The 27,683-nt window shown below is 40.0% G+C and overlaps 1 protein-coding gene across 1 annotated transcript in view; it reads right to left on the bottom strand.

Moving 5' to 3' along the window:
* Positions 1 to 27,683, bottom strand: part of DYNC2LI1 (dynein cytoplasmic 2 light intermediate chain 1) — a 46,202-nt gene that overhangs the window by 14,172 nt on the left and 4,347 nt on the right. Inside the window, exons 3-12 of the mRNA XM_063441463.1 lie at positions 26,030 to 26,064; positions 24,305 to 24,374; positions 18,847 to 18,935; positions 16,252 to 16,438; positions 6,818 to 6,886; positions 5,296 to 5,373; positions 4,467 to 4,543; positions 3,773 to 3,843; positions 3,572 to 3,669; positions 3,328 to 3,420 (exon numbers count right to left, since the gene is read on the bottom strand). Coding sequence (XP_063297533.1) covers positions 3,328 to 3,420; positions 3,572 to 3,669; positions 3,773 to 3,843; positions 4,467 to 4,543; positions 5,296 to 5,373; positions 6,818 to 6,886; positions 16,252 to 16,438; positions 18,847 to 18,935; positions 24,305 to 24,374; positions 26,030 to 26,064 — 867 coding nt within the window. The remainder of the gene's footprint in view (positions 1 to 3,327; positions 3,421 to 3,571; positions 3,670 to 3,772; positions 3,844 to 4,466; positions 4,544 to 5,295; positions 5,374 to 6,817; positions 6,887 to 16,251; positions 16,439 to 18,846; positions 18,936 to 24,304; positions 24,375 to 26,029; positions 26,065 to 27,683) is intronic.

The following is a 27,683-nucleotide window of genomic DNA, read 5'->3' as shown; positions in this document are numbered from 1 at the left end:
ATGGGACTGTCAGTCGGCTGGCTCTCCCTCTTCATTGTCGGGCGGGCGGGGCTCTCCCTCTTCATTGTCGGGCAGGCGGGGCTCTCCCTCTTCATTGTCGGGCGGGCAGGCTGTCGGGCGGGCGCTCCCTCCTCCCGCGCGGAGTGAGCTGGGAGGAAGTGACTACTTCCTCCCAGCAGCACTTGCGCTGCGGCGGCAATTAATTTTTTAAAGGGGCCCGGTCGCGCTATACCACGGCCACAGCGCTGACCGGGCCCCTGAAGATATGGGGCCCATCAGTTCCGCTGCTACACGTGGGGCCCGGGCGGCCGGGCCCCCCAGGGCCGCCGGGTCCGTGACAACCGTTATGGTTGTCACCCCCTGATGGCGGCCCTGCTTGCAGGCGTGAATTTGCAGTAAGGAGTGCGAGCAGCAGAAAGGAGAAGGTCACCAGTAGAGCGGAGAGACTAAGAGGGGGCATACCAATGAATCAGTAAAGAAATGTAAGAGGGGCTAGAGCTGGTAAGAGCTTTATAGGTAAGGGTTAGTATTTTAAATTGACACCAGTAGGGGACAGGAAGCCAGTGTAAGGATCGACATAGGGGTGAGGTGTGAGAGGAGCGACAGGAGAGAGAGATCAGCCTGGCAGCAGCATTCAACACAGATTGTAGGGGGGCAGTACAGCTTTTGGGAAGACCAATAAGGAGAGAATTACAGTAATCAAATTGTGTGTTTTTTCTTCAAGATCTATGAACATTACTTGGGGTAAGGTGCATTATTATACTGGGGGACTGGGAAACCCTGGTCATTAATTGGGATGAGGTGTATTACTACAACATGGGAGTGGGCAACACAGGTCATTGCTTGGGGTGAGATGTTTACATTATGCCAGCGACCTGGGCATCCCTGGTTACCATGGAGGGTATTATTCTGCCACAGACTTGGTCATTCCCAGTCACTACTTCACACAGGGCTTATTATAATACTGTAGATCTGGATTTCACTGGTCACTATTTGGGTTTGGGCTATTATTAGCCTTGGAATCTGGGCATCACTGGTCAGTAATTGGGTCTGGAGGTATTATTATGCTGGGGTCTTGGCATCACTCCACATAAATTAAACCAGGAGACTGTGCATTGTTCGACATTACCTGGAGTGGGATAGCCATTCTTATGCTGGTGGACTAGGTAGTATAGGTGAGACAGAGGGGGTATAACACATCCATTCAAGGAAACTAGGCAATTCCTGGCATGGCCTTGGAGAGACCCTCCATAAGAACCACTCACTCAACATAGAGGAAGTTGCGGCAGCATACAAACATGAGTTGTAATAATATTATTATTAATATCTATCAAGCTTCAGCCCTCACATGCACCAGAAGAAAACAAAGTATAGAGAACCCTCTTAAGAAAGGACCCTGGTGTCCAAAGACTATAGTTAGCCCAATCCACATCATTTTTTTTTTTCATTGTCAAGGAATATCTGGTAATAATTAGATACAAAAACGGTGGTAAAAGCGAATGTGATTTGAATCAGTTTACAGCTTTTACCACGCTATATTACAATTTTATTTTACAAGCACCATTATGCAAAAATTGATCTAGCAACATTATACTTAATGTAGCTACATTAACTATTCGTAGAAATTACACTGATCCTACAACTATTAGTGGTTACACTGAAATTACACTGACATTAAAACCACCCAATTAAAATGTAGGTCCCCTTGTGCTGCCAAAACAGCTCTGATGTCTCTTTCACCTCAGTGGCTGATAAGTGTACATTTTATATAGAATATGAATTGCATTTATAAAGCAGCATATTTCAAAGTACTACACATACAAAAGTGTCAAAACATTCATGTTGATGAAAAGCAATTTCTGAGCTTACAATCTAAAAAGAGTGACTGCAAATGTATTTTACCAGGTGATATATGAATGATGATATGCCATTTAAAACACGCTGCATGTTACTTATGTAAACATAATTTTGATGTGTACAAGTTAGCATTGTATAACAATATAATAATATAAGTGTGTGCTTATCCAAAAAAGAATACTTTTAGATATCAGAAATTAAACAAGGAAACCTTTGCACTATGATAGCATTTTGCTGTGAAGATAATAGTTTGACTCTTCGTTCGGTGACTGTCTAGGTTTGCCAATTGCCTTAATAGTAGGCATTTTTTTAGTGATATATCAATTACAGATAAGATAATAAAAGAATAGTTTTAATCACTGCTGGAGAAAATGACCCTGTTATAGCTCTACGTGGCTGCACAGATAGTGATTTGCACTAAAGTTACCTTTTAGAAAATATTTGAAAAGTATATTGAATATACAAATAGTGATATGTCCACTTACCTATAAGGCATCCACTCATGTGACTGTCACCGTACCCACCAGCACTTACCTGCTCGACCTGCTCCAGCGCGCCCACTGCATCCTAGGAGCAAGTCCTTGCGGCTTCTGCTCCGACGGTGCTTCCCTCTGTTTTGATCATGTTTCCTTCTTTGGCCCCAGGTTTAGCATGTCCACGCAGTGTGCAGAGTCGGTCTGGATGGGGCGAGGCTGCTGGGAGAGCAACCAAGATGGTGCCAAGTCCCAGCTCCTCCTTTATTGTTATTGGGAGCTCGCTTGCAGGGGGCTGGTCACATGATAAGCTCTCCCAATAAATACCCAAACACTGCATTTGGTCAGTGCCTTTTTGTTCTGGTGCTTGCCCCAGTATCCTAGCGCCCTGGTTCTCAAATCCAGGTTCTTATTTCCTGATCCTGATTCTTGGCTCCTTAAACCTGATTCCAGGTTCTTGCTCCTAATTCTTGGCTCCTGGTTACTGACAAACGTCTCGGCTTCTTAACTTCTGTTTTCTTCTGTTCGCTTTTTGCCCCCTAATCGTGCAATTCCTGGCTTCTGACTTTCGGCTTAATTCTTGACTTTGCTTCTTTGCTGCCTGTCAGAATCGCCTGACTCTGCTTCCTGTCTACTCCTTTCTGGTTTTATCGCTTTCTCTGTAAATAAAGGCACCCATGCCCTCATAGATCTCCCAGGTACCCGTATAATTCTCAGACACCTGGGAAGGTCATGTTTGCAAGGGTGTTGCCATTCCACTGCAACAGAGTTCCTCTCCAAGCAAACCAACCAGTAGGTTATAACACTGGCATTGCTTTAATACAGATAACTATGTATACCATCTTTTTTGTCTGTACAATGGCATGTGTCTTTTCATTTGAATACATATATTACCGGCTCAAAATGGCACTGATATTGGTCTCTGCATATTAAATATTTGGGAATAACGCTACCATCTTTAGTGATATGGATTTATTCTAATACGTATAACCCTTACCTGGTCTTTTTGAGCCCGCATCGAGTCAATTTCACTTTCTGCATACTGTGGATCTTTGGCAGGGTCCTTCACATCTTTCTTGTCGTTTACACTCTAGAAAAAAAGATTTTTAATTTGCTAAAACTTTAGAATTTTTTTTTCTTCTCATGGTTTATAAAGAGGTCCTCCTGCCCCATTTTCCTCAAAAAAGATACTGCTCACAACTATGTATCTTATATATAATTAAAAACATGAAATATTTTACCTGTGGAGGAAAGAATCTTTTGTATACATTCTTCCATAATTCCATGGGTGTGCTTCCACTAAACTGTCGTAGGTCACTACTGGAGGCTGGAGGAGAACCTGATCCAAAAATAGACAGGACTCAGGATTGTCATATTTTATATACAAAATAAATACATTTGAATAAAAGAAAATATTTAATAATTAATAGTGTAATTCTCACCAATCTGGCTTAACGAATCGGACCCTGCTGGAATGAGAAGCGGTTTATTATGATCCACTGACACAGATTTGCTGTACAAAAATAACAGCTAAAAGTTAAAATTGAGAAAATACAGAAAGCAATAGAATCGTTGTCCTGGAGTGTGTTAGCTATACATTCTAATAACTGTTCAGATTCAAAGTGTGCTATGACAGTTTATTGAAGCACACTTGGGACATGCTTTACTTAGCTGATCATTAAATTAATCACATTTTTGCAGTCAGTGAATCTGCTCAATGTTTTTTATGATCATGGAACTTCTGCAAATGCATAACTGTGAGTGGCAAATAAATACATTTAAACTAGTGGTGGTGTGAGTGTTAATTACAGAACTGCCTCTCACCCACTCTATCATTTAAGCAAACACAGCCTATGGTGAAAGACTATTTAATAGGGCATTAGGGGTTCAATATATTCAATTTATTTATTTAATTTAAATATCGTGGATTTATGAAGTTTTGCCAGCAAAAAGCATTTGAATTTATTATGTAACTTGAATTGGTAGATGTGAAATAAGTAATTTTTTTTCCTTATACAATTCTGAGATTCTGACCATTTATCAGCAGACTTTTTACCTGACACTGAATGAACGCCAGATTTCCACTAAGTAAATATCTAATTTGGAAATCCAATAACCCTGACAGTTAAAAATCACCTTTTGTCCAGTCCAAATGCCAAATGATTTATAAATGACCGAGTTACTGCTTTGACCGTCTCAGATTTGCTTGTAAACTGTGAAAAAAGGAAGACAGTTCAATTATTCAGGTATTTACAATTTTATTAAACATGTAAAAAAAAAAAAAAAAAAGAAAACACTACTCAAATGCATCACTATAATATAAACAAATAGGAGAACATTCTAATCGACGTAACCGTTGAGCCCAATATTGAATAAACTGATTTATTTGTGGAAGTGTTATGAAGTTCAGGAAGTGTCAGTAACATAAGGCCATGTGCAAGAAAAACCTGTGCACTAACTCAGCTTTTAAAAATGTAAGAGCTTTTTATTATTATTATTAACTAAATCTTGTGATTTGTAAATAAGTTTTGGAAAACAAAAACAAACACAAGTTGGTCATATATACCAATGTACTGGAGAATTTAGAGGCACAGTGATCAGAATTTGATGAACTAATGACAGCCAATCAGCTTCTGCCAGAGGTGATGTTGCACAAAGAAACACACAAAAAAACTTTTTTTTTAAAATTTTGTTTGTTTCTTATGAATGCATGAATTGTTTCTTATGAATGCACGAATAGTCCTTGATCCAACTGGCGCGTAACATTTTAAATTCATAGGTAAGACTTTTACATTTTAAATTTATAGGTAAAAACTGGAGCTTAGTAAACACATTCACAGGGTTTATACTTTTGATGGACAGCAACATTTTGTTCAATTTGGTATTTGCTACTCATTATGATAAGATATTTTTGAAACAGACTCATCCATAATTAAATAAAAACAATCTCCCAAAACATACAAACCATCAATGAAGCTCCGTAGTAATGTGACACAAATCGAAGTGTCTTGCAAACTACTTTTCTCTTTTCAGATTCAAACTCCTAAAATCAAGAAAAGAAGAGTCTAGTGATCACATCATTACATACATAGTGACACGTCAAATATTTTACTTTCCTTACAGATAGCAGAGATACAATAAGCTACAAAAGCCTACACAGGTTAGATGATGTGTATGCCTTTAAATTTAAATCTAGGTACACAGGGAATCATAACCTGAATGACTACACACCAAGTACACTCCAATGCCCAAACAAAAAATATATCACTATTTTGAAGACATATCCTCAATGAAAACCTGCATGCATTTAATTATGCATTTTTTCATTGTGGGTATATTTAAAATCAGTTTACAAAAGCTGAAGATATTTTGTCTTTGCAAGTCTTCCTCTACTTTCCCACCCCAAGTGGGAATCACAGACTTCCCAATGCAGCTCAGGGAGAAGTCTGTCCATACCAGGTGCTCTGGGCAATTATCTGCCTCTTGTTGCTTGACCATGGAGTTTGGCTTCATTTTAAGGAAATAACAGAACTCACTGATTGATAACCAAGGGTGTGTAAGAAGTTTATTTATAAAAGAGCCAATTTCTATTGAAATCTGCACTTTTTGTAAAATTAAAAAAGAGGACACACTCTTCTTACATAAAGCACTTTAGGGGTCTTGGGTGTCTGTTTACTTATAACTTTATGTCACCTCACTAACAGTAAGATCTGTTTGAATCAGGAGAGCCCAAAAGGCTGTCAAACAGCATCTGCCAATGTAAATATTGCAAAACTACCTTCCCGGGTTGTGCAAACTATATACGGACACTATAGGCACCCAAACCGCTTTATCTCATTGAAGTAGTCTGGGTGCTGTGTCCCTGTCCCACTTAGTCCTGCAATATAAACCATTGCAGTCTTTGAGAAAGACTGTCTCCAGTGGCTGTCTCCCAGACAGTCACTAGAGGTGCATCTGAGATTCTAAGAGATTTGAGATTCTAAGGAACACTCTGCATGAGGACATCCAGCATCAGTAAAAACCCTCTAGAAAAGCATTGAGGCAATGCTTTCCTATGGGAAGGGCCTAATGTGCATGTGTCGCTTGCGCATTGGGTCCCCAGTCGGTTGTCAGAGGAGGAGGCCGAGCGCCAACCCAGCACCGAAGGATATCTGTATTGTATTTCTTATACTACAGAATCCCTTTAATTAACAGTCAATATAAGATCGGGTTACAGGTTTACGTAATAAATCTTTCAACTCCACAAAGAGCGCTTGCAGTGCAAAACATTTCAAATCATATTGGTAGCGATGAACTACTACAATAAAAATTGCTAATTGTTATGTTCTTTTTTTCCCCATTTACAAGCAGGTTTTTTAGTTTCGTTATGATTTGCATAACAAAAAACTGTGAAAACTAGACTATTAATAAAATGCATACGTTTTTAAGCAGATATGGGAATTCCCCCAAATGTGCCAAATGTGCCTTGTGAATGCTAAAACACTTACCTGAAAAATGTCATATTTGCTCCCGGTAATTAATAAGGGTATTGGAAATGGATCAATTAATTCTCTGTCCTGTTTACAAGAAAACAAACAAATAAAAAGCAATGGCTTCAGTAATACAGCAGTCTCATACAAAATCAGTCAATACAAAGACTTGTGCCAGACTGTTTTAATCCTAAAATCTGTTTAATGCTGCAAGTTATATTCAAATATCACTTAAAGGACCACTATAGTGCCAGGAAAACAAACTTGTTTTCCTGGCACTATAGTGCCCCGAGGGTGCCCCCATCCTCAGGGTCCCACTCCCGCCGGGCTGAAGGGGGAGGAAGGGGGTTAAACACTCACCTTTCTCCAGCGCCGGACTCCCTCGGTGCTGGGGACTCTCCTCCTCCTTTGGTCGTCATCGGCTGAACGCACATGCATGAAAATCACAGTGAGAAGCGCGGAAGCGCCTCCAGCGACTGTCAATGAGACAGCCACTAGAGGCTGGATTAACCCATTTGTAAACATAGCAGTTTCTCTGAAACTGCTATGTTTACAGCAGGGCCGGACTGGAAGAAAAATTCGTCCCGGGCATTTTTTTATCACGGCGGCCCACTAAGAAGGGGGCGGGGCAGAGAGGGTGTGTTTCGTCATCACCAATGACAAACACGCCCCCTCTCAAAGTGAGCATGTTGGTTCAATACTCTTCCAGGGCAGACCATGCGCAGAGCTCTGCTAAAGAGCTCTAGCATGAGAAAAAAAGCCCTGTATTTGTTCTGCACAGAGCAAGCAAATTTAATAACATGCTTGCACTGTGTTTCCTTGCAACTTGTCTCTGGTGTCTCTATAAATGGATACCAGGACACAAAAGGGCCAGGAAAGAGTATTGTGCATGTGTTTGGAGCCTGCTTGTGGTATTGCGTGTGTGTAGAGTGAGCTGATTGTGGTGTGGTATTGTGTAATAAGGTCGGTTTTAGTAGTGTTGTGTTTCTGGTGTAATGTAATGCATATATGGCTAGGGGCTGTAGAGAATGTGTGTATAGGGGATGTAGTAAGTGTGTGCATACAGGCTATAGTGTGTGTGTGTGTGTATATAGGTGATGTAGTGTTTGTAGGGGTTGTAGAGAGTGCGTGTTTTGGGGTGTAGTATGTGTTTGTTTACAATTAATCTAGTGTGTTTATAAGGGATCCAGAGTGTGTATTTTAGGAATGTAGTGTGTGTGTGTAGATGGCGCAGTGTTTGTGTATACAGGAGTCTAGTGTGTGTTTGAAGGACCCAGAATGTGTAGGAGATCTAGTGAGTGTGTGTATATAAGGATTCAGAGTGTATAAAGGGATCTAGTGTGCGTATATGATCCAGAGTTGGGTAAGGGATCTAGTGTGTGTTTGGAACGTAATGTGTTTAGGAGTGCAGTATGTGTGTGAGGGGTGCTGTAGTGTGTGTGTATATATATATATATATTTTTTTTTTTAAATATAAATATGGTCGGAAGTATTGTGTGTGTGTGTGTTTGGTGCAGTGGGTGTCTGTGAGGGATGTAGTGTGTATGTGAAGGGTGCAGTATGTGTGTGCGATGGATGCTGTGTTTGAGGGGTGCTGTGTGTGATGTGTGTGAGGGTGCTGTTTATGATGTGTGTGAGGGTGCTGTGTATGATGTGTGTGAGGGTGCTGGGTGTGAGAGTGCTGTGTGTGACATGTGTGAGGGTTCTGTGTGTGATGTGTGTGAGAGTGCGAGTGTGCTATGAGTGATGGGTGTGAGAGTGCTATGTGTGATGGGTGTGAGAGTTCTGTGTGTGATGGGTGTGAGAGTGCTATGTGTGAGAGTGCTGTGTGTGATATGTGTGAGAGTGCTGTGTGTGAGAGTGCTGTGGGTGAGTATTAGAAGGGATTGTGTTTGTGTGTGTGTTTTGGGGGGTAAAAAAATAAAAATAAGTAGACATTAAACTCAGGCTAGTGAGTGGGAGGGGGGCCGGCGCTCGCACACCATCCCTGGTGGTCCAGTGGGTGAGTGAACTCTAGCTAGGCTAGAGTTCACTCTCGTGAGATCCGGTCGTTGCCACGGCAACGCGCCGGATCTCGCGAGAGGAACCCGGCGGAGCTGCAAGATAGAGCTCCGCCGGGTCCTCTCCCTCCCCAGCCACAGGGCTATCACAGATCTTTGATCTCCCAACCGGCCTTCCATGGAAAACAGCGGGGCCGGCGCTCGGATAGTGCCGGCCCTGCATAGACCGACATGGGATGTCCTGGGACCTCCCCTGCCGGCCTCGGCCCATGGCCACCGCGGCCCACCGGGCATTTGCCCGGTGAGCCCGATGGCCAGTCCGGGCCTGGTTTACAGCAGGCAGGGTTAATTCTAGATGGACCTGGCACCCAGACCACTTTATTGAGCTGAAGTAGTCTGGGTGCCTATAGTGGTCCTTTAATCTTTACTTTGAAAATACACTGTTCATCTCTGCCACTGAAATGGTTAAATAAAAATGTTTTTAGGTTTAGTACTATAATATTCAAAAAAGTATCAAATACCAGTTTTGAAAATTACAGTTCTGTGTGCAGGGATTACACCTCCAATAGTCTCTGTCATATTTTTCCAGTTCCTTGCTATAAATTAGTGAGGTCTAACCACTACAACTGATAAAACCTGGGAAATTCTCAGCAACTGCCTGAAGAACTGAAGAACTATCTTTTGTTTGGTTATACTCTGGTCCCTACATCTTCAGAACACCCAGCGCTGTATCTAGCGCGAGGTTGGTAAAGGTAGTGTATGCCTAAGACCCAAGGTCTAGGTAACACAAGTGAGATACAGATCTCAGAAGCCTGCTAAAATTGATAATCTTTATTTAGGTATACTTAACCATGAACAAATAAAACAACATAAATGTGGATACTTAAAGTAAAAAATCACCCAAAACTGTGCAAGAGGAGATTGAAAGGGGCTCAGGGAGTAATGGATGAGGTATCAACTTAGGCAAAAGTGCTCTAGATGTATACTCATTACTGGGGAATATAAATGGGAGGTACCAATGTACACTTAACTACCCGGCTGAATCGTTACAAAACCAAACCCTTAAAACTGGGAAGGGAAGTAACCGCTAGTATGATACTCCAGCTGTGGAGTGCAGCATAGAACCACAGAAGTGTATATTCGTATGGAGGCAACGAGCTCTTAACAATATAACACTTCAAGGTATTGCAACAGGTAATGTAACATACTTGCTTAGAGGTCACAGGTGGATCATGTGGCCGTCACAAAGTTACACAAGAGGGTACTGCAACTTAAGATAGTACAGAAATATGCATATGGCCACACCTTTATAGCTAAATGCAGGACAGTAACATTAAGTACTAGGTAGATAGTATAGATGTGGGATACTTAGATGTTCCCCTATTAAATATCAACAGACTCAACACTACTTAGAACTAACCCCAGTGTTGTATGCACTGACTGGTAGAAAGTGTAGATTTGGGATACTTAGATGTTCCCCTGTTGAATATAAACGGACTCAATACTTCTTGGAACTAGCCACAGTGCTGTATGCACTGACTGGTCAAAGCAAGGCTAATAAAGTCGTATTGCACACTTAGTATATTAGCTGAAAGCCAACAGATAGTAGTAATAATAGTACAACTCCCTTCTTCCCTCCAAAAAATCTCCAAACAGGCCCCGGCTCCTCTTGTCCTAATACAGCACCCCTAACATAGTGAAGTGAAAAATCGTGAGAAAACTGTGATTATAAAATCATCTAAATTCTCTGCATGTCTGCCTAACGCGTTTCGGCGCTGTACAAAGCGCCTTTCTCAAAGGCTGTCATTGAGCAAATGCTCGAGAGAGCTTATTAAGTATGAATCATAGCCGAAATTCGTCCAATCAGCAACGACATGGGCGGAGTTTAAAGTTAAATCCGCCCCCCGTTCATGATAGGTGTAAGAGACATCAGTCTTACAGCCTCTGGCCAATCAGAGCGGGTCCAGGGCGGGACTTAGTGCCGGAGCTATGGTTAGATACACCCACCAGTGGTGATGTGTGTTCGAGCTGTCCGTCTTATAGGCTCTGACCAATCAGAGCGGGCGGGGGCGGGACTAAGTGCCGAAACCGAAATCCAGTGTGTGGTGCTGACAGGATCATAGGCTAAAACGCCATATGAGTGTAACAGCAGTGGACTGGTTAAAAAACACATCAATGGAGGTAATCCAATGGTGGGCTTATAGTACACAATAGTAGCGTCCTATTTTTGTACATATAGAACAGACTGGAAACGTATTGACTATTGTCCAGCCGAAGTGACGTTCTTATTTTGGTACATATAGGACAGACTGGGAACTAAATAAGTATTACCCAGCCGAAGGTTAAACCTTGCTGTATCCATATAGCCTCATAGTTGGGGAGGATCCTATGGATACCTTTGTACTATATATTATTTGCTGACTGGTAGAACTTAAATTCGGTCGCTAGTAATATGGTTCATGATGATGGCCTGATAAAGAAGTGATATGTACAGAGGAATGTTGTACATTAGCAGACCACAAGTATAACGAAATGTGAAGGAAAAATGACTGTTGAGAAAAAAGTTCTCATTATAAAATAAAGGGGGTGAAGGAAAAACCTTCATTGAGGCCATTAGGGGACATGGTGTTTAATGTCTGAATCCAGAAACATTCTCTCCTCCTTAGGATGAGATCCAGGTCTCCCCTTCTTTTGCCCACATGGACTTTTTCTATCCCTGCAAATTTGAAGCCTCTAGAGGTATCCCCTTGGTGTGTTCTAGCATGTCTTGCTACAGGGGTGTCTCTATCTGATGAGACTGAGTGAACATGTTCCATCATGCGCCTCTTGAAGGGACGTATAGTTTTCCCTACGTACTTTTTACCGCATTTGCATGTGAGGAGATAAACTAGTCCAGTTGAGTTGCAATTGAAAAATTGTTTTATCAATGTCTTATGTGCACCAGAGGAGTCAGTTATGGATTTAGAGTCTCTATCTATGTAGCTGCAGGCTACACAGCGTCCACATTGATAGGTACCATAGACATTAAGCCAATTTTTCTTATGTTTGTTGTGTTTGGACAGGTGGCTTGGAACTAGCAAGTCCTTTAGATTCCTACCCCTCTTAGCTGTTATGGAGACGTGTGATGGAATCACATCTTTAAGATGTCTGTCTTGTGTGAGTAATGGCCAGAATCTAGCCATAATCTTTTTAGATATATCCCAGCCAGCGTCGAAATTCGCCACACAGCGGATTACTTTCGGGGGTGCGGGTTTAGGGATGTTGTCTAGCAGCACTTCACGGTCACTAAGAAGTGCCCGCTGATAAGCCTGTTTGAGGCACCTGTTAGGGTAGCCCTTGGCTTTGAATCTTATTCTTAGCAGTGCTGCTTTTTCTATGAAGTCTTTCTCAGTGGAGCAATTTCTTTTTAGTCGAAGGTATTGTCCCACTGGGATACCCCTTTTCAGAGGGTTAGGATGGTAACTATGCCAATTGAGCATATTGTTAGTTGATGTCGGTTTGCGGTAGAGAGAAGTTTGTATCCTTAGATCGCTCGTGATAGTGAAAGTGCAATCAAGAAAGTTCAATGAGGATGTCCCAATTTCCATAGTTAAATGTAGATTAAGATCGTTTTCGTTCAGAACCCCCACAAATTCTATAAAGAGTTCCTTTGTACCTGTCCAGATGACCATAATATCGTCTATATAACGTTTCCAGGTATGGACATAGTCCATATAACATTTCATACGTTCAGAATAGACGATATGTTTTTCCCACCAACCAAGGTGCAGGTTCGCATACGAGGGGGCACAAGACGTCCCCATCGCAGTCCCCTGCACCTGGTGGTAAAATTTATTATCAAAGAGAAAAAAATTATGGGTCAAGATGAACTTAAGGAGGTCGAGGACAAACGTGGTGTGGCGTGAGTGATTGGGGCCCCTTGTTTCGAGAAAAGAGCCTGTATGCTGTATTCCTCCCAGATGTGGTATTGAGGAGTACAGTGCCTCCACATCGAGGCTGCATAGCATGGCTCCCTGGGGTACTACAATGGATGCAATACATCTTAGGGTGTCTTTGGTGTCCCTAAGGTAGGACGGTAATTCCTCCACATACGGACGAAGGATTTTGTCTACATATTTACTGCCTATGCATGTAAGGTTATTGGTGCCTGACACAATAGGTCTGGCTGTAAGTGGTTCATAACCCTTATGTATTTTAGGGAGGCAGTAGAATGTCGATATTACTGGATTTTTCACATAAATGCTTGCATGTTCATCCTTTGTAAGTATTCCGTCATCAAATGCTCTGTCTAGTAGGGCTTTGTACTCAGAGAGAAATTTAGTGGTAGGATTGGATGGTAGAACTTTATATGTACTTTCATCATTCAGGATTCTTTCAGCCAGCTGAATATAGTGGGGTCTATTGAGAATGACAATATTACCCCCCTTGTCTGCCGGTTTAATAATGACATGTTCGTTGTCTCTCAGATCAGTCATAGCTTTCCATTCTTTTTTGCTAAGGTTGTTACTGGGTTTGATCTTTAGGGTATCTATATCTAGATTTCTGATCAAATTGGTGGTTGATTCGACGAACATGTCAATATTTTTATAATCCCGGATGTTTGGAGTGAATTTACTCTTAGGATGCAGATCAGTGTATGGTTGTGGGGACACATTGTCGTTAGACTCAAGGAGGGATACCAAATCCAAAAGGCATTGGTATTCCCTGTTATCAAAGCCTAAGTCTTTGGCTTTTTTCTCATTTTTTATCTGGAAGAATTTGTGAAGGGCAAGTTTCCTCCCAAATAAGTTTATATCCTTAATCCATTCGAATTTGCAGAATGGTGGAGTTGGAACGAAAGATAGGCCCTTCATAATAACTTGCTCCTGTGTGATCGTAAGAGGAGTATCTGAGATGTTAATGATTCTAGTGTCCCCTTCTAATAACGTCTGCGAGCTCTCCCCCTGTTGCGTGTTTGCCTGTATTGCGTTTGCTGTTCCCCCTCCCGGGGGAGTTGTCCTAAAAAAGAAACTCCTTTTTTAAGAATCCCTTTTCCTCTTTGAGTGCTTTGTCTAGTCTGGGGTGCTGATGTAACTTCACTGTCTGTATCTGAGGTTTCATATTCTGACGTTGTGCAATAGTCTGAGTCGACTCTTGAGATTTTCCTAAAGTGTCTGTAGACTCTCCCTGATCTGTAATCCTCGTTATCTCTCACAAACTTCTTATGTTTGCGTAGTTTGATAACGCTTTGGTATTTGTTGAGATTTTCTTGTAATCTCTGTTCTTGAGTTTGGAAAGAGGGATCACTAGTGCATTTTTGTATTTCCTCTACCGCAGTATTTACTTTCTCATCAATCGTTTTTAGCCTCTCTGATTCAAATTTAACTAGAATCTCCATATATTTAATTGAACACACATTGGATGCATCTTCCCATTCTTTTAATAGGGCGGGGTCTTCCATTTGTGTATTAGGTGTGGTTTGTATTCTCAAACCCCTTGGAATCATTGATTTAGCCAGATAGTTCTTTAAGGATGTAATTTCCCACCCCACTCTGATCTGTTGTTTGCATAAATTACTCAGGGTCCTGAATTTATAGTTTATATTGTCATGCTCCGGTAGTAGGGTTTGGTGACTGTCTGAGAAAACAGTTTCAGCACCAATACACCATGAATTGGCTTCTTTTAATTGGGATAAAAAGTTAGCCATGTTAGATTGGGCAAAATTCACCTTCACAATTAGAGTTATACTGACACACTTGTAGGTATTGAAACCTCTATAAAGTAGAAAACTTAAGAAAAAGAAAGAACCCCCTTGCGGGGATAGGGTAAGTGTGTCCAGATCGTATCTCAAAAGGGGGTAACCCTTGTATTATATACAGTAGGACAGTAAAGGTAGTGTATGCCTAAGACCCAAGGTCTAGGTAACACAAGTGAGATACAGATCTCAGAAGCCTGCTAAAATTGATAATCTTTATTTAGGTATACTTAACCATGAACAAATAAAACAACATAAATGTGGATACTTAAAGTAAAAAATCACCCAAAACTGTGCAAGAGGAGATTGAAAGGGGCTCAGGGAGTAATGGATGAGGTATCAACTTAGGCAAAAGTGCTCTAGATGTATACTCATTACTGGGGAACCTCTAGCGCGAGGTTGAGCAAGCATTAGCCTTGGGCGGCACTTTCAGGGGGGCCGGCAAAAAAGATGCCTGGTCAGCCTCTTGTCCTGGGGGGCTCAAGAAGTGGCCGGCTGGCCACCTCAGGGACCCCCTGAGGCTGGCATCTGTTTTGTTTGCGCGCGGGCAGCGAGGAAGCACTCTCTCTTGAGCTCCTCCGGCTCAGCTCCCTTGCGCGCACCGCAGTGATACCAGAGCCGGAATAAAACATCACTCCGGCCCCGGCATCACTGAGAGGCAACCAAGGGAGCTGAGCAGGAAGATCAGAGCTCCCTCACCCCCCTCCTCCACAATTCAAATGCCTGTGCCTGCCTGCCAGCCCCACTGGACCCCAGGGAAGAATCAACTCCAGCTCCCAAAAGGTAGGGAGGCTGGATTGATTTGACATTAACAAAAATTGTGAGTCTGTTAGTGAGTGTGTTAGTGTGTGTCAGTGAGAGTGTGTGTCAGTTAGTGAGTTAGTGTGTGTAAGTGAGAGTGTTAGCATGTGTCTGTTAGTGAGAGTGTTAGCGTTTGTCTGTTAGTCAGAGTGTTCTTGTCTATTAGTGAGTGTTAGCTTGTGTCTGTAGTGAGTGTGTTAGCTTGTGTCTGTAGTAAGTTAGCGTGTGTCTGTTAGTGAGTGTGTATTTGTCTGCCAAAGAGTGTGTATGTCTGTCACTGAGAGTGTATGTGTGTCTGTCGACGTGTGTATGTCTGGTAGTGAATGTATATGTCTTTCAGCTAGTGTATGTGTCTGTCAGTAAATGTGTGTGCCTGACACTGAGCGTACATATGACTGTCAGTGAGGGTGTATGTGTGTTTGCCAGTGTGTATCTGTCAGTAAGTATATATGTCTCAGTGTGTGTGAGTCTATGACATGAGTGAGTGTGCATCTGTTAGTGAGTGTGTATCTGTCAGTGAGTTTGCATGTGTGTCTTGTCGGTGAGTGTGTGTGTCAGTGTGTATGTGTGTCTGGCGGTGAATGTGTGTGTGTGTAACTGTGAATGTTTAACCAACACACATTCACTGAAACATACACAATGTGTGTGACAATGACTGTGTATCTGTCAGTGAGTGTATGTCGGTGCATGCCTCAGGGAGGGCGTGTGTCTGTCAGGAGTAGAAAATTGGAAGGGTTGGGGGGGGGGGGGGGGGGTTGCTGCTTAGGGCAGCACAAAACCAGAATACACCACTGAGAACACCACATCTGTACACATCTAGAAAAGCTAGCTCTATCTATGATTTCACAAAATAAGAAGATGGGCATCTACATGTCAAATGTAAAAAAAGAAAACACCCAAAAAAAAAAAACACATACTGGATGTTCCTTTGGCATACTTTTCCACACGTCCTGTTTTATTTGATTGGCAAGTTTGGAATTTGTTTTTCCAATATCTGCTATGACTTTATTCACATGATTCCTGGTGCTATGTAGAAGACTCTCCATTGATGACCATAACTCATCTGGTTTTGAAAGGTCGAGAACAAGAACTACAGAGAATGACCTGAGAGATAATAAAATGAAAAGACTATTATTTGGTGTTTGTTTTGTTTTCCTTCCAATAAAAAAGAAAAAGAAAAGAAAAGAAAGAAATAAAAATATACAAATAGTTTTAATATTTCATTCATACAATAAAATATATAAATTTGAAACAGATACAGTGCCCTTCACTAATATTGGCATTCTTGAAAAATATGAGCAAAGAAAGCTGTGGAAAAATGAATTTATTATTTAACCTTTTGTACACAAAAATTACTCTGCTCTTGTGGATATCAAACAATTGCAAACACAACAATTGCAATTGTTTGATATCAATGGCAGCAGAGTAACAATAAAGAAACTTTTTCACAGCCCATTTTGCTCATATTTCCTAAGGGTTCTGTATTTAGCATACTGAGGATTAGAACACATGTCCACAGTGTGGCGAAACCAACCTCGCCACTGTTAACTGGAGGAGCCTGGTTGCTCGCCTGCTCCCTTTAGACTATGGCCCCTGTTTTTTTCCCTGCAGAAAGGCTGGTTTGTGCCTTTCTGCGGACTGTAAAAGCCATGCTACCCCAGATAGCTATGCCATGGAGCCCAGCCGTATACTGAAAGACTGTATGAAAGACTTTGGGCTCCATGGCGATTGAACTGTATGTATGTGATCTGAGTGCCATCCGGTAATAACGTGCGCTCAGATCTAAGCTATCTGGGGATAGGTAGAATGTCTGTATTTTATGTATAAATGTAACCTTGTGTATTTTATTGTATTTTACTGTCCTTTTACTGCCATGTGCTTAATGGAGTTTTACCTCTGTCAATTATCTCCAGGATAGAAGACTCTGTGGAACTGGTTTTGGGCAGAAAAGCCATGCTTCATTTGGTCACAAAGGACTTCGATCTATCTTTTGAACCAATGGACCAATTTGGATGATTTTGACATATGTTTGTATTTGGAGTATGCTGATTCGGAAAATGTGAATGTGATGCATACTTTCAAAGTTATGAATATTGTGTAAAACCTGTATTCCTCTGCCTGTGATAATGAGATTACCCATTGTGTTCAGTAATCATATCACAGGCAGAGGGGAGGATTTTGTGTGGGAGTGTCTGTGTGTATTGTACGGATTGATTGGTTGTTCTGTAATACCCTGTGGGCTGTACTGTGGTTGAGGATTGGGAATAAAAGAGACTGTATGTGCCAGGACAGTCTGTTCCTGCTTGGCCCTCAAAATGGAGCCTTGTCTCGTTCTTGGGGGGATTTATTGTATGCTGTTCCAGTTTTACTGCTAGGAGTGTAAACCTATTTGTATGGTTTTTCCTATTCGGCTGTTTACAGCATTCGTATGGTTCCGGTTTGCTTGTTTACGGCATTCATATGCTTCTCCGGTTCGGTGGATTGGTGTCTACAGTGGCTGTGCCTGTGTCTCTGGAAGGGAAGATCTACTAAACGGCTGTTAACCCCTTTTATGCCTGGGGGTGCAGTTACACACAGCTTTACCAATACTTGTAACTGATTATTATCCAGATTCACTAATATTTATAGAAGCCCTGGTTCCCGTGCTCTCAAAACTTGTCTACTCTCCATTTTACTGTCAAAAATGGCAAATTCATTAAATGAGAAAACAAAATAGGCAACGACATATAAGAGTAAGAATGCAGAGCATCAATTACAGTATGGTGTTCCATTTTTGTAACCCTTCAATACACCAAAATAAACATATATTGAGAAAAATGTTGCCAAAGTCTCATTTATTTAAAAATGTGTGTGTGGGCTGGCAGATTTAAAGTGTTACTTAACATTTTTTTTCCCCAGGGACCAAGTTATCTAGAATTGCTTGGTGACCCATTCTTTAATTGAAAGAGAAAAAAAGGTACTGCACTCAATCATAAAAATCATAGGGTGCTAACTGAGCATGGGTCAGCATATCCCATAAGATCAAGTATAAAAGGAAAACAAATCTGCTTGATTTATGCTGAGATGTTTTTCTTCCATTCCTCAATTGAAACATTAGCTTAATCACCCACTCAGTAATATTACTGACAATAAAATCATCAATTCTCCAATATACTAAGATTCTTCGTCATCTCGAAGACATCCCTCCTACACGGAGCAAGCAATACTGCTACAGAAAACAATGTACAGCAGGCTTGATTCTGATGAGTGTGATGTACCAGCTCATGCAGTGACCCATTTTTGGCTCCCACCCCAGGGGTTAAGAACCACTGCCTTAGGTTAAGCACATATGGGTTGCTTTGGCACATTGGTGTGCATCTTAGTATGTTACTATGCAATGAAATATGTTTTACATACTGATAGTTCTTATGTCATCAAAAATGACTGGGTGCATATATTTCCAAATAATACAGGTATGGGTTATTGGTTTACACATACTACACATCCACACGCGCCATACTCTCAGTACTTGCCTTATACTTTCACTTGTTATTGGTATGCGGATTAAATCCAGTAATGATGTTCCTCCACCCAGCTCCCAAAAGTGAGCAATATCTTTGGGCTGCAAAGCACATTTAATATGAAATAACACCTTTATATTAAGTTAAGAGTTACTTTTTTGAATCATATGAACATGAAAGATGAAATAAGCAAATAACAATATAGATGCTACAAATATCTTGCAAAAATAATACAAGGACATTTAATGAAACACACACACAGGTAGATGTAGATCAGTGGAGCTCTACAGAACCTAAGCAGCATTTTTGTTGCAAGAGGGTATGTGAGTGCGGGAGAGGAAATGGCGCACCTGATCAGGAGATGCCCAAATGCTTATTGTATTTAACTACTGATGTATAATGAATGGGCTTACCCTATATATCACCTGTAGCAATATGCATTATGTTTGGCTTGTGCATACTCTCTTCATATAAGTGACTCATTGTTCTGTTGTAGATCTACAGCCGTGATGTGTAATCTTTAGTGGTTCAGTTATTCTGTACTACATTTCCCATGATGCACAGACAGCCCAATGTAGTACAAAACAGCCAAGCAACAAAAATAACTAGCCAACATTGATCTATACAACTGCATATGCGGATATAACTTCCTGTCACTAAAGCGACTCTGTCACGTTGAACTTACCTTTCTCACTCAATTCTCCTTTTCCTCCTGTCTCTAAATCTCCTGTTTTTCAATATTATCAATTAATTTGTTTATTTCTTCTTATGTGATTTATTTTTCTTAAAATACATAAGGCGAAGTAATAGGGACTACTATTTTCTTCTACTTGACAAAACTGGCCAAAATGGCCGAGCTTAAGACAAGCTTCACTTCCTCTTCAGCACTTCCCCCATATGGCCCAGCAGTGATGCAAACTTTACTTAAATAAAGGCTATTCTTCCTTTATTTGTGAGGATTGAGGTGTTTTTTTCTTACCTCACAAAGGAGACACAACAGCCTAGTTTAAAGTGAAAATTTCCCCTGAATTCTCACCTGTTCATGTCAAACATCGAGAGCCTGTGCATGGTCAGTCCTGCCGGTGATTATTGGAAGTGTAGGGTGGACTGAGCATGCGCAAGATAGAGCAGACAAAGGAAGAGACCTAACACCCCTCCAAACGCTAGAAAATGACTGCAGCTGGAAAATCCAATAGTTATAGATAGTGGGGGGGGGAATGATACAAAAAACAAAAAACTAAATAAATCACAGCCTGTAAAAGAAACGCTTTAATTATCCACCACAGAGCTGGCTTCAAATCTTTTATCAGTAATTATTTTATTAATATATAAAATACATAGTGTTCTGTAAAACAAGAAAAATGTTATACAACTCATATTTTTATAATGTATTGTAAAATGTGTATGTTATGAAAGTTACAACGCCAATAAGTGCTTTATCACCTATGTTGTGGACGAGAAATGATAAAAAAAAAGGTACATTGAGTTCATGTGATAAGTATTATACCAGGTTAGAGAAATACAGTGAACTCCGATAAGCTGGAGATTTTTTCCAGCATGTAACTTGTCAGGTAACTCACTGCTTGGAAAATAGACCCCTTAGTTGATCATTGTAGATTCTTATCAGATATCAGCTCAAGAGTAAACGCTGGCATTAGTGAACCATGGGTAAATTAAAAGACATAAAAGCTGAACTAGGTACACAAAATATACTGACAAATTAGATAATCAAGCAAAGTGACTTTTCCTGCATGGTTGATATTTGCAATCCCCTTGTCAATTCTCCTTAAATCTCAGTTTACTGAATATCCCCAATAACATTCAATCATTTGAGTTGTAGAACTGCGGCTTTTGTTTAAGACACTTTCCTAATAAACATATATAAAAAAAAAAAACAGTGAGTTCGGGATTCTGACATTAATTAAAGCACTCAAATACAACAATGTGCCCTTCTCTGTAGCAGCTTGTGAACCTATTACACCAAGAATGTAAGCATGGTGACCCTCCTCCCTGCTCTTCTTCTTTTGATAGCCCCATCCTATTTTACGCTTATTCGGTGCCAGTGGATTGACCACTGAGAAGTCTCTAGGGTTGAGCACAGCCAAACGGCATACAACCAAGGGAGGTAAAGGCAGACGCACTTTAGTCTACCGCGTCTGCTACTTCCGTAACCTTTGTGGCACGAATGTATCAAAGTGTTGATTTCTATTGAAATCAGCCCTTTTACAGGTATAAAAAAAATAAGAATGACAAACTCCAGACACATAAATTCAGCAAGCGGAAGTGTTTTGTGTATTTGGAGTGTGGAGTGTTAAATACAACTGAAGATGGAATTAAAACAAAGTCGGATTTATCTCATAAAAGTGGAAGTTTTTACTAGATGAACTCAGATCACTTAGATATAGTCAGCATTTTTTAAGAAGCACTCAAACTTTGAAACTATAGATAAAGCTAGTACATTCTGCTACTCAAAAGATAATAATCAGAAATGTTATCTAATCAAAGTATTGCAAGTGTGAATGTATAAGGAATTCTCCTGTGAACTCTTCAGCAAGTTCACTTGGTGTAGGTATAATTATATCAGGCGTGTATTAACAAAGCAGAATAAAGATGCAGGGTTTAAAATGTATAGTCCTATGCTACTAGCCAGGACTTAGACATTAATCGCCACTGCAAGTCGTAGCATACCCTCCATGGGTGAATTTCTACTTATCAAAGCCACATTTTAACTCACCAATGACTAGTGCCAAGTGGAAATTTTATTCCGTGACAGCATACGCTAGGTTTACAGGGTCACATGGGTGCCAGCCAGCATTATCAACTCCTAAACCTTTAACTAAGAGACGGTCAGGTACGCCAAAGTGAGTCCAAGGACACAGGTTCTGGCACAATACTTTTCTGGCTCCAACAAGTATGTGTCAAGGCCTTACAAAGGGTTTTGACTGCCAAAAGATAGCTTTACTGAACTATGTATTAGAATTCTATCTCACTCTAAGCCAAAAAAAAAACCAAACAAAACAAACACAAGTATCGCATCCTTATAGTGCTCTTATTCACAGCTAATCAGATTCCTAGTTCTCCAGCGCGGTTTCCATCACAGGATGAAGAACGGCTATCCAAGGCCTCAATTAAATATTGTTAGGTAATCTTTCCAAATTGTTTAATATTTTTGGATACCTTTTTAAAATGTTTTTTTTTTCTCCAAGATATTTAAATATCGAAATATAGTTCATAGATAAAAATATATATCAATATATTTAAAAAATATTTTAAAAATGTAAATATTTTTCATAATATTAAATCATTTTAAAAGTGTATCCAAAAATATGAAATTACTTGGAGATCTTCGATCCTATATGCCGTCTAGCACGCCATCTTAAATTCTAGCAAGTTAGTATTTTTCATTTAATATAATACACCACAGTCCTTACATGAGTCCATTATTAATACAAAACATAAATAAAATACCTGTAATAGCATAATTAGTATACATCTCTATACCTATTTATCTAAAAGGATGTGTCCCAGATAATAAATATATATCAGAAGGAAAAAAAGGGGGTGGAGCTACTAAGATCGATATAATGCTTATATATTTTTTACCACTTTAGTAGATCCACACCCTTTTATACTAATTATGTTATTACAGGTATTTTATCTATGTTTTGTATTGATAATGGACTTATGTAAGGACTGTGCTGTAGAATATTAAATGAGAAAGACTAACTTGACAGAATTTAAGATGATGTGCTAGATGGCATATAAGATCGAAGATCTATCTTCACGTGATAAGAGCGGGATGTCGATGACGTCAGACGTTACAGTAGAAAGCCGAACGTCATGACAAGAAGATTGCACTACAAACCCGGAAGTCCTGGAAAAACGCGTGAGATTTGGAAAAAGCCACGCAAATTATGAAATAAAAGCAGGAAAACACAGACTGATTCATATGCACTTTGATAAAGACCTTAACGGTTGAAATGCGTTAGTGCTGCTGTGTACTTGTTTAATTTTAAATTTTAACCCATATTTAGAATATTCTTTCCCTTAATAAATCAAATTTTTATACTTCACCTGCCTGGAACCTAAATTTGTGTGGTGATCGTATTAAATATGTATCTGTGAGGAAGAAAGATCCAGAGGGAGATACCTGTCTATACGCTAAAATTCTGAGCCTGCTATAATAATAGGCTCAGCAACATGTGAGTGAAACCAATTTGTTTTTTACAGATTCATTTTATATTGTATATACTACACCAGAGGTAGGCAACCTACGGCACGTGTGCCATGCACGGCACTCGAGGTGCTTTTGCACGGCACTCAAGGCTGCTAGAGCCAAACAGGCTCTGGCCTATCAGGAGTCCCAGTGAAGCTTCAGATATCTGCTAATACGAAAAGGTGGTGAAGGACAATCCTCCATGTATGCATTGCTGCACGTAGAAGTGGTGATCTCAGATCACTTTATTCCAGCACTTGTGAATGGGAATCCACACTGGAGTAGGGCAGCCCTCTGCAGCTATTGCAGCTCCTGTCCTTGAGCTGTAACTGGCCAGCCTGGTCCCCACTGAAACCAAGGGAAGCTACCCACACTGTGTAGATATACACAGAAATGCAGAATAGCCCTCCCCTCATACAAATAATACGTACAGCCCACACACAAACACAACACATAATCTGCACAAACTCAACACCACTGACAATTTACATACATGCACACAATGCCACATGCAGCCTCTCAATGCAATAACCCAAACAGCCCCACACACTACCAAACACACTATGTGAGATATCCATCCACACACACAATTCTACAAGCAGCCCCATACACAGTCCACATTCATAGGTATCATACACAATACCACAAACTACTCATGAACATATACAATATAATAGCTCATATATGCACAAATACAACGATACAAAGCAATTACAGTATGAATAACACAAGCAGAATATGGCAACATACACACCTCAATAAAAAAAGGAAAAAAAAAAGACTGACGCTACAGTACATCACAATCCTATTTTGGCACAGTGCTGCTTAAAGGTTGCCTACCCCTGTACTACACGATGGTCTCTGTATTTTCATTGCAGAATATCTCTGAATACATTCATCTAAAGTCAGACCGAAAGTGGCAGTATACACTGTGTGTTGTTAGCTCTCACCTTGTATGTTATTTATTTCATGTTTTATGTGTTTACAGAGAGTGACAAAACATTGGTGATGGTAGCTACAATCTCTTTTGCACTAGAGCACTTTATTCCAAAACTGTAATTATTTATATTAAAAAGTGCTAAATGAATCGGATATGATACTCTGAATCATTAGGTATGACTGGTGAACTAATAGCACTGTGCTATTATCTATTTTCTGAATTTTTGTAAACATTTATATTCTGTGAAGTAATCAAATCATCAGTTTATAGACCTTCCATATAATTAACATAAACCACTGGTTTCCAAAACTTACTGTGTTGTGTCCTTTCGCTCTCCTTCCAAACGTATATTCTAGTGCCAAGGTCGGCTTGGGTACTTCATCCCTGTCATGCAAACAGAATCCCTTTTAGATAAGATGAAGGAACACGAGTGGTACCTGAGAAGCATGTCGTTAGAGGCTGGCAGGGTACAGTGCAACAACACCTTGCTCAACCCTGTGTTACAAGACAACATTAACCCCTTAAGGGCACATGACATATGTGACATGTCATGATTCCCTTTTATGTCAGAAGTTTGGTCCTTAAGGGGTTAAAGGGACTCTATGTGCACGCAGACCACTGAATGATAACAAGATGCTATCACAAACGGTAATTTACTCTACAGTTTTAACATGATATCGATTTTAAATGCGGTGCTATGTTTACTTTAAGTTCTCATTTGATCATAAATAATTAATATACAGTTAAATAATTTATAATCAGGGTTGTTGAGAAGTGAATAAAAGGTTAATCACTAGAGCATCTACATCTTGGTACCAGGTTTAAGGATGCCCCCCCCCCCCCCCCCCCCCCCCCCCACACACATACACATTTTCTTACAATGTGAATAAGTTATTGAGTTTCTGCATTTTTAAAATGGGCAAGCAACAAGATCTGAGTGACTCTGATAAGGGCCGGTATCAAAGTCATTGGCACCCAAGGCATTGATGCAAGTGGGGAGCGAAATCCGTCACATCTGGTCTCATCACAAGCTCAAGTTGCTAAAAAAAAACAAAAAAAAAACGTAATGCTGGCCATGAAAAGTATTAGGACACACAGTGCATTGCAGTTTGCTGCTTATGGGGCTGCCTAGCTGCAGAGCGCCCATGATGACCCCTGTCCACCACCAAAAGTGCCTTTAAAGGGGATTTAAATGAAGTTGTTAAGGTGACCGGAGTGTTTCTTTAAAGGATCTGCTACTAATGTGTTGGTGCCAGATACCACAGGTCACATTTAGAGGTCTTGTGGAGTTCACACCTCAATGCATCAGAGCTGTTTTGGCAGAATAATAGACAGGTGGTTTTAAAGGAACACTATAGTCACCAAAATTACTTTAGCTAAATAAAGCAGTTTTAGTGTATAGATCATTCCCCTGCAATTTCACTGCTCAATTCACTGTCATTTAGGAGTTAAATCACTTTGTTTCTGTTTATGCAGCCCTAGCCACACCTCCCCTGGCTATGATTGACAGAGCCTGCATGAAAAAAAAAAACTGGTTTCACTTTCAAACAGATGTAATTTACCTTAAATAATTGTATCTCAATCTCTAAATTGAATTTTAATCACATACAGGAGGCTCTTGCAGGGTCTAGCAAACTATTAACATATCAGGGGATAAGAAAATCTTAATTAAACAGAACTTGCAATAAAGAAAGCCTAAATAGGGCTCTCTTTACAGGAAGTGTTTATGGAAGGCTGTGCAAGTCACATGCAGGGAGGTGTGACTAAGGTTCATAAACAAAGGGATTTAACTCCTAAATGGCAGAGGATTGAGCAGTGAGGCTGCAGGGGCATGTTCTATACACCAAAACTGCTTCATTAAGCTAAAGTTGTTCAGGTGACTATAGTGTCCCTTTAATGTTGTTGATTATTAGTGTCTTTTATGCATTATGGTTTTCTACTTGCTATGAATAGCTTTTCATGGTACACCATATTTCACAGGTAATAAAGAAATATCTAGAAACTGCACAAAATAAATAATATGAAAGTAAATATATTACCTGTCAAGACATCGCAGAATAATAGTTGTCTTTCCCTAGATATATAAAAATAAAACACAATGGTAAGTACAATTATTCCTAATTATTAATCAAGTCGAATACTTTAAATAAGGGATCTCAAACTCTTCTCCCCCAGATGTTGCTGGCCTTCAACTCCAAAGGTTCTTTGAATGCAACAAATGCCGGACAGTAATGGGAGCTGTAGTTCAGGAACATCTGGAGACCGATGTTTAAGATGCCTGCTGTAGATTCACCATATCAATTAGTTTCATGATAAAGATGTAAAGATATAAAGACACTTGTTTTCACTCAAAAAATGTATTTGCGCTCGGGTTTTAAAATATTGACTGGGTAAAAATGCAATGGAGAGGAGCGGGCAGACAGTCTATTATCAAGAAGAAAGAAAATGTTTTTCAAATGGAATGGCTTAATAGAGAATATGGCATTAATAAATCTATTTGAATAGTTACTAGTGTTTGTTTGTTTGTTTGTTTGTTTTTTTCTTTACAGGCCATGCATTGAATTTTCCTTCCTTAAAATATAATCTGTACTTTCTTATTATTCCTGTCTAAAATAGTGTGACTTGTGAGATATCCATTATAAAATGTATATGCTGTTACTTTAAGGAGATAAACAGTGCAATTTCATTACAACATAAATACACTATTAAATATTGAAAATTTATACATTATTTTGACACAAATGTACATGTTTTGTATTTTGAAATGTATATATTTTATGTTTTATATGGGACTGGGTTTGCATATTTCTAAACTGTAAATTATGACAATGTTACATATTGACAATAAACTTTTTTTTTTTCCCCCAGGACTAAAATTTCCCTTCCATTACAGTGACCTCTCTCCAACCTCTTTTCTGTTTTAAAATTTAAGTTACATTTTATTTTTTATTTTTATCCACCTCGTTTCCAGCATTGAGACACTGTTGCTGCAGCTGCCTGCCCCACCTCCTTCTTTGTCAGAAAGCATGCAGTCGTGTTCTGCATTCTCATCCAATCCAACGCTTTTCAAAAAGGCATTAGGGACGAGAAGCACTTGCATGACAAAATGCTATGCTCACCCATTCAAATGCTCTCTTTGAGAAGCATTAATTGAACAAACAAATCTGACTTGATTATTGCTGTGGTAGCACCTTCTAGTGGCTGTAAGAAAGACAGCCACAAGATTGTGTGTTTAGCTCTGCAATGTAAACATTGCCGTATTTACTAACCGGCTTCGCATTACATTGCAGGCCTACACCTACAGGTCTTCGTGTTTGGCATCCTTATGCACAGCATGATGCAGATGATTGGCTAATGTTTCTCATAGGGAAACACTGAAATAGTGGATAGTATTGATTGCTGAAAAGGCACCATGTGTCCTTAATACTTCTATACAAGAAGCATCCCATTGACTGTAAGCTTGTTTGAGCAGGGTCCTCTTCAACCTATTGTTCCTGTAAGTTTTCTTGTAATTGTCCTATTTATAGTTAAATGCCCCTCTCATAATATTGTAAAGCACTACGGAATCTGTTTGCGCTATATAAATGGCAATAATAATAATAATAATAATAATTAAACAGAAATCATCATGACTAATGATCTCACAGAAGGCTGCAGTGAAGAGACTGTCTATGCGCTAACAAAAGTGAGTGA

The sequence above is a fragment of the Pelobates fuscus genome, chromosome 2 (genome assembly GCF_036172605.1).
Source record: "Pelobates fuscus isolate aPelFus1 chromosome 2, aPelFus1.pri, whole genome shotgun sequence".
NCBI classification, from domain to species: domain Eukaryota; kingdom Metazoa; phylum Chordata; class Amphibia; order Anura; family Pelobatidae; genus Pelobates; species Pelobates fuscus.
The sequence above is the reverse complement of the archived record's forward strand: the minus strand, read 5'-3'. Positions and strand labels throughout refer to the sequence as shown.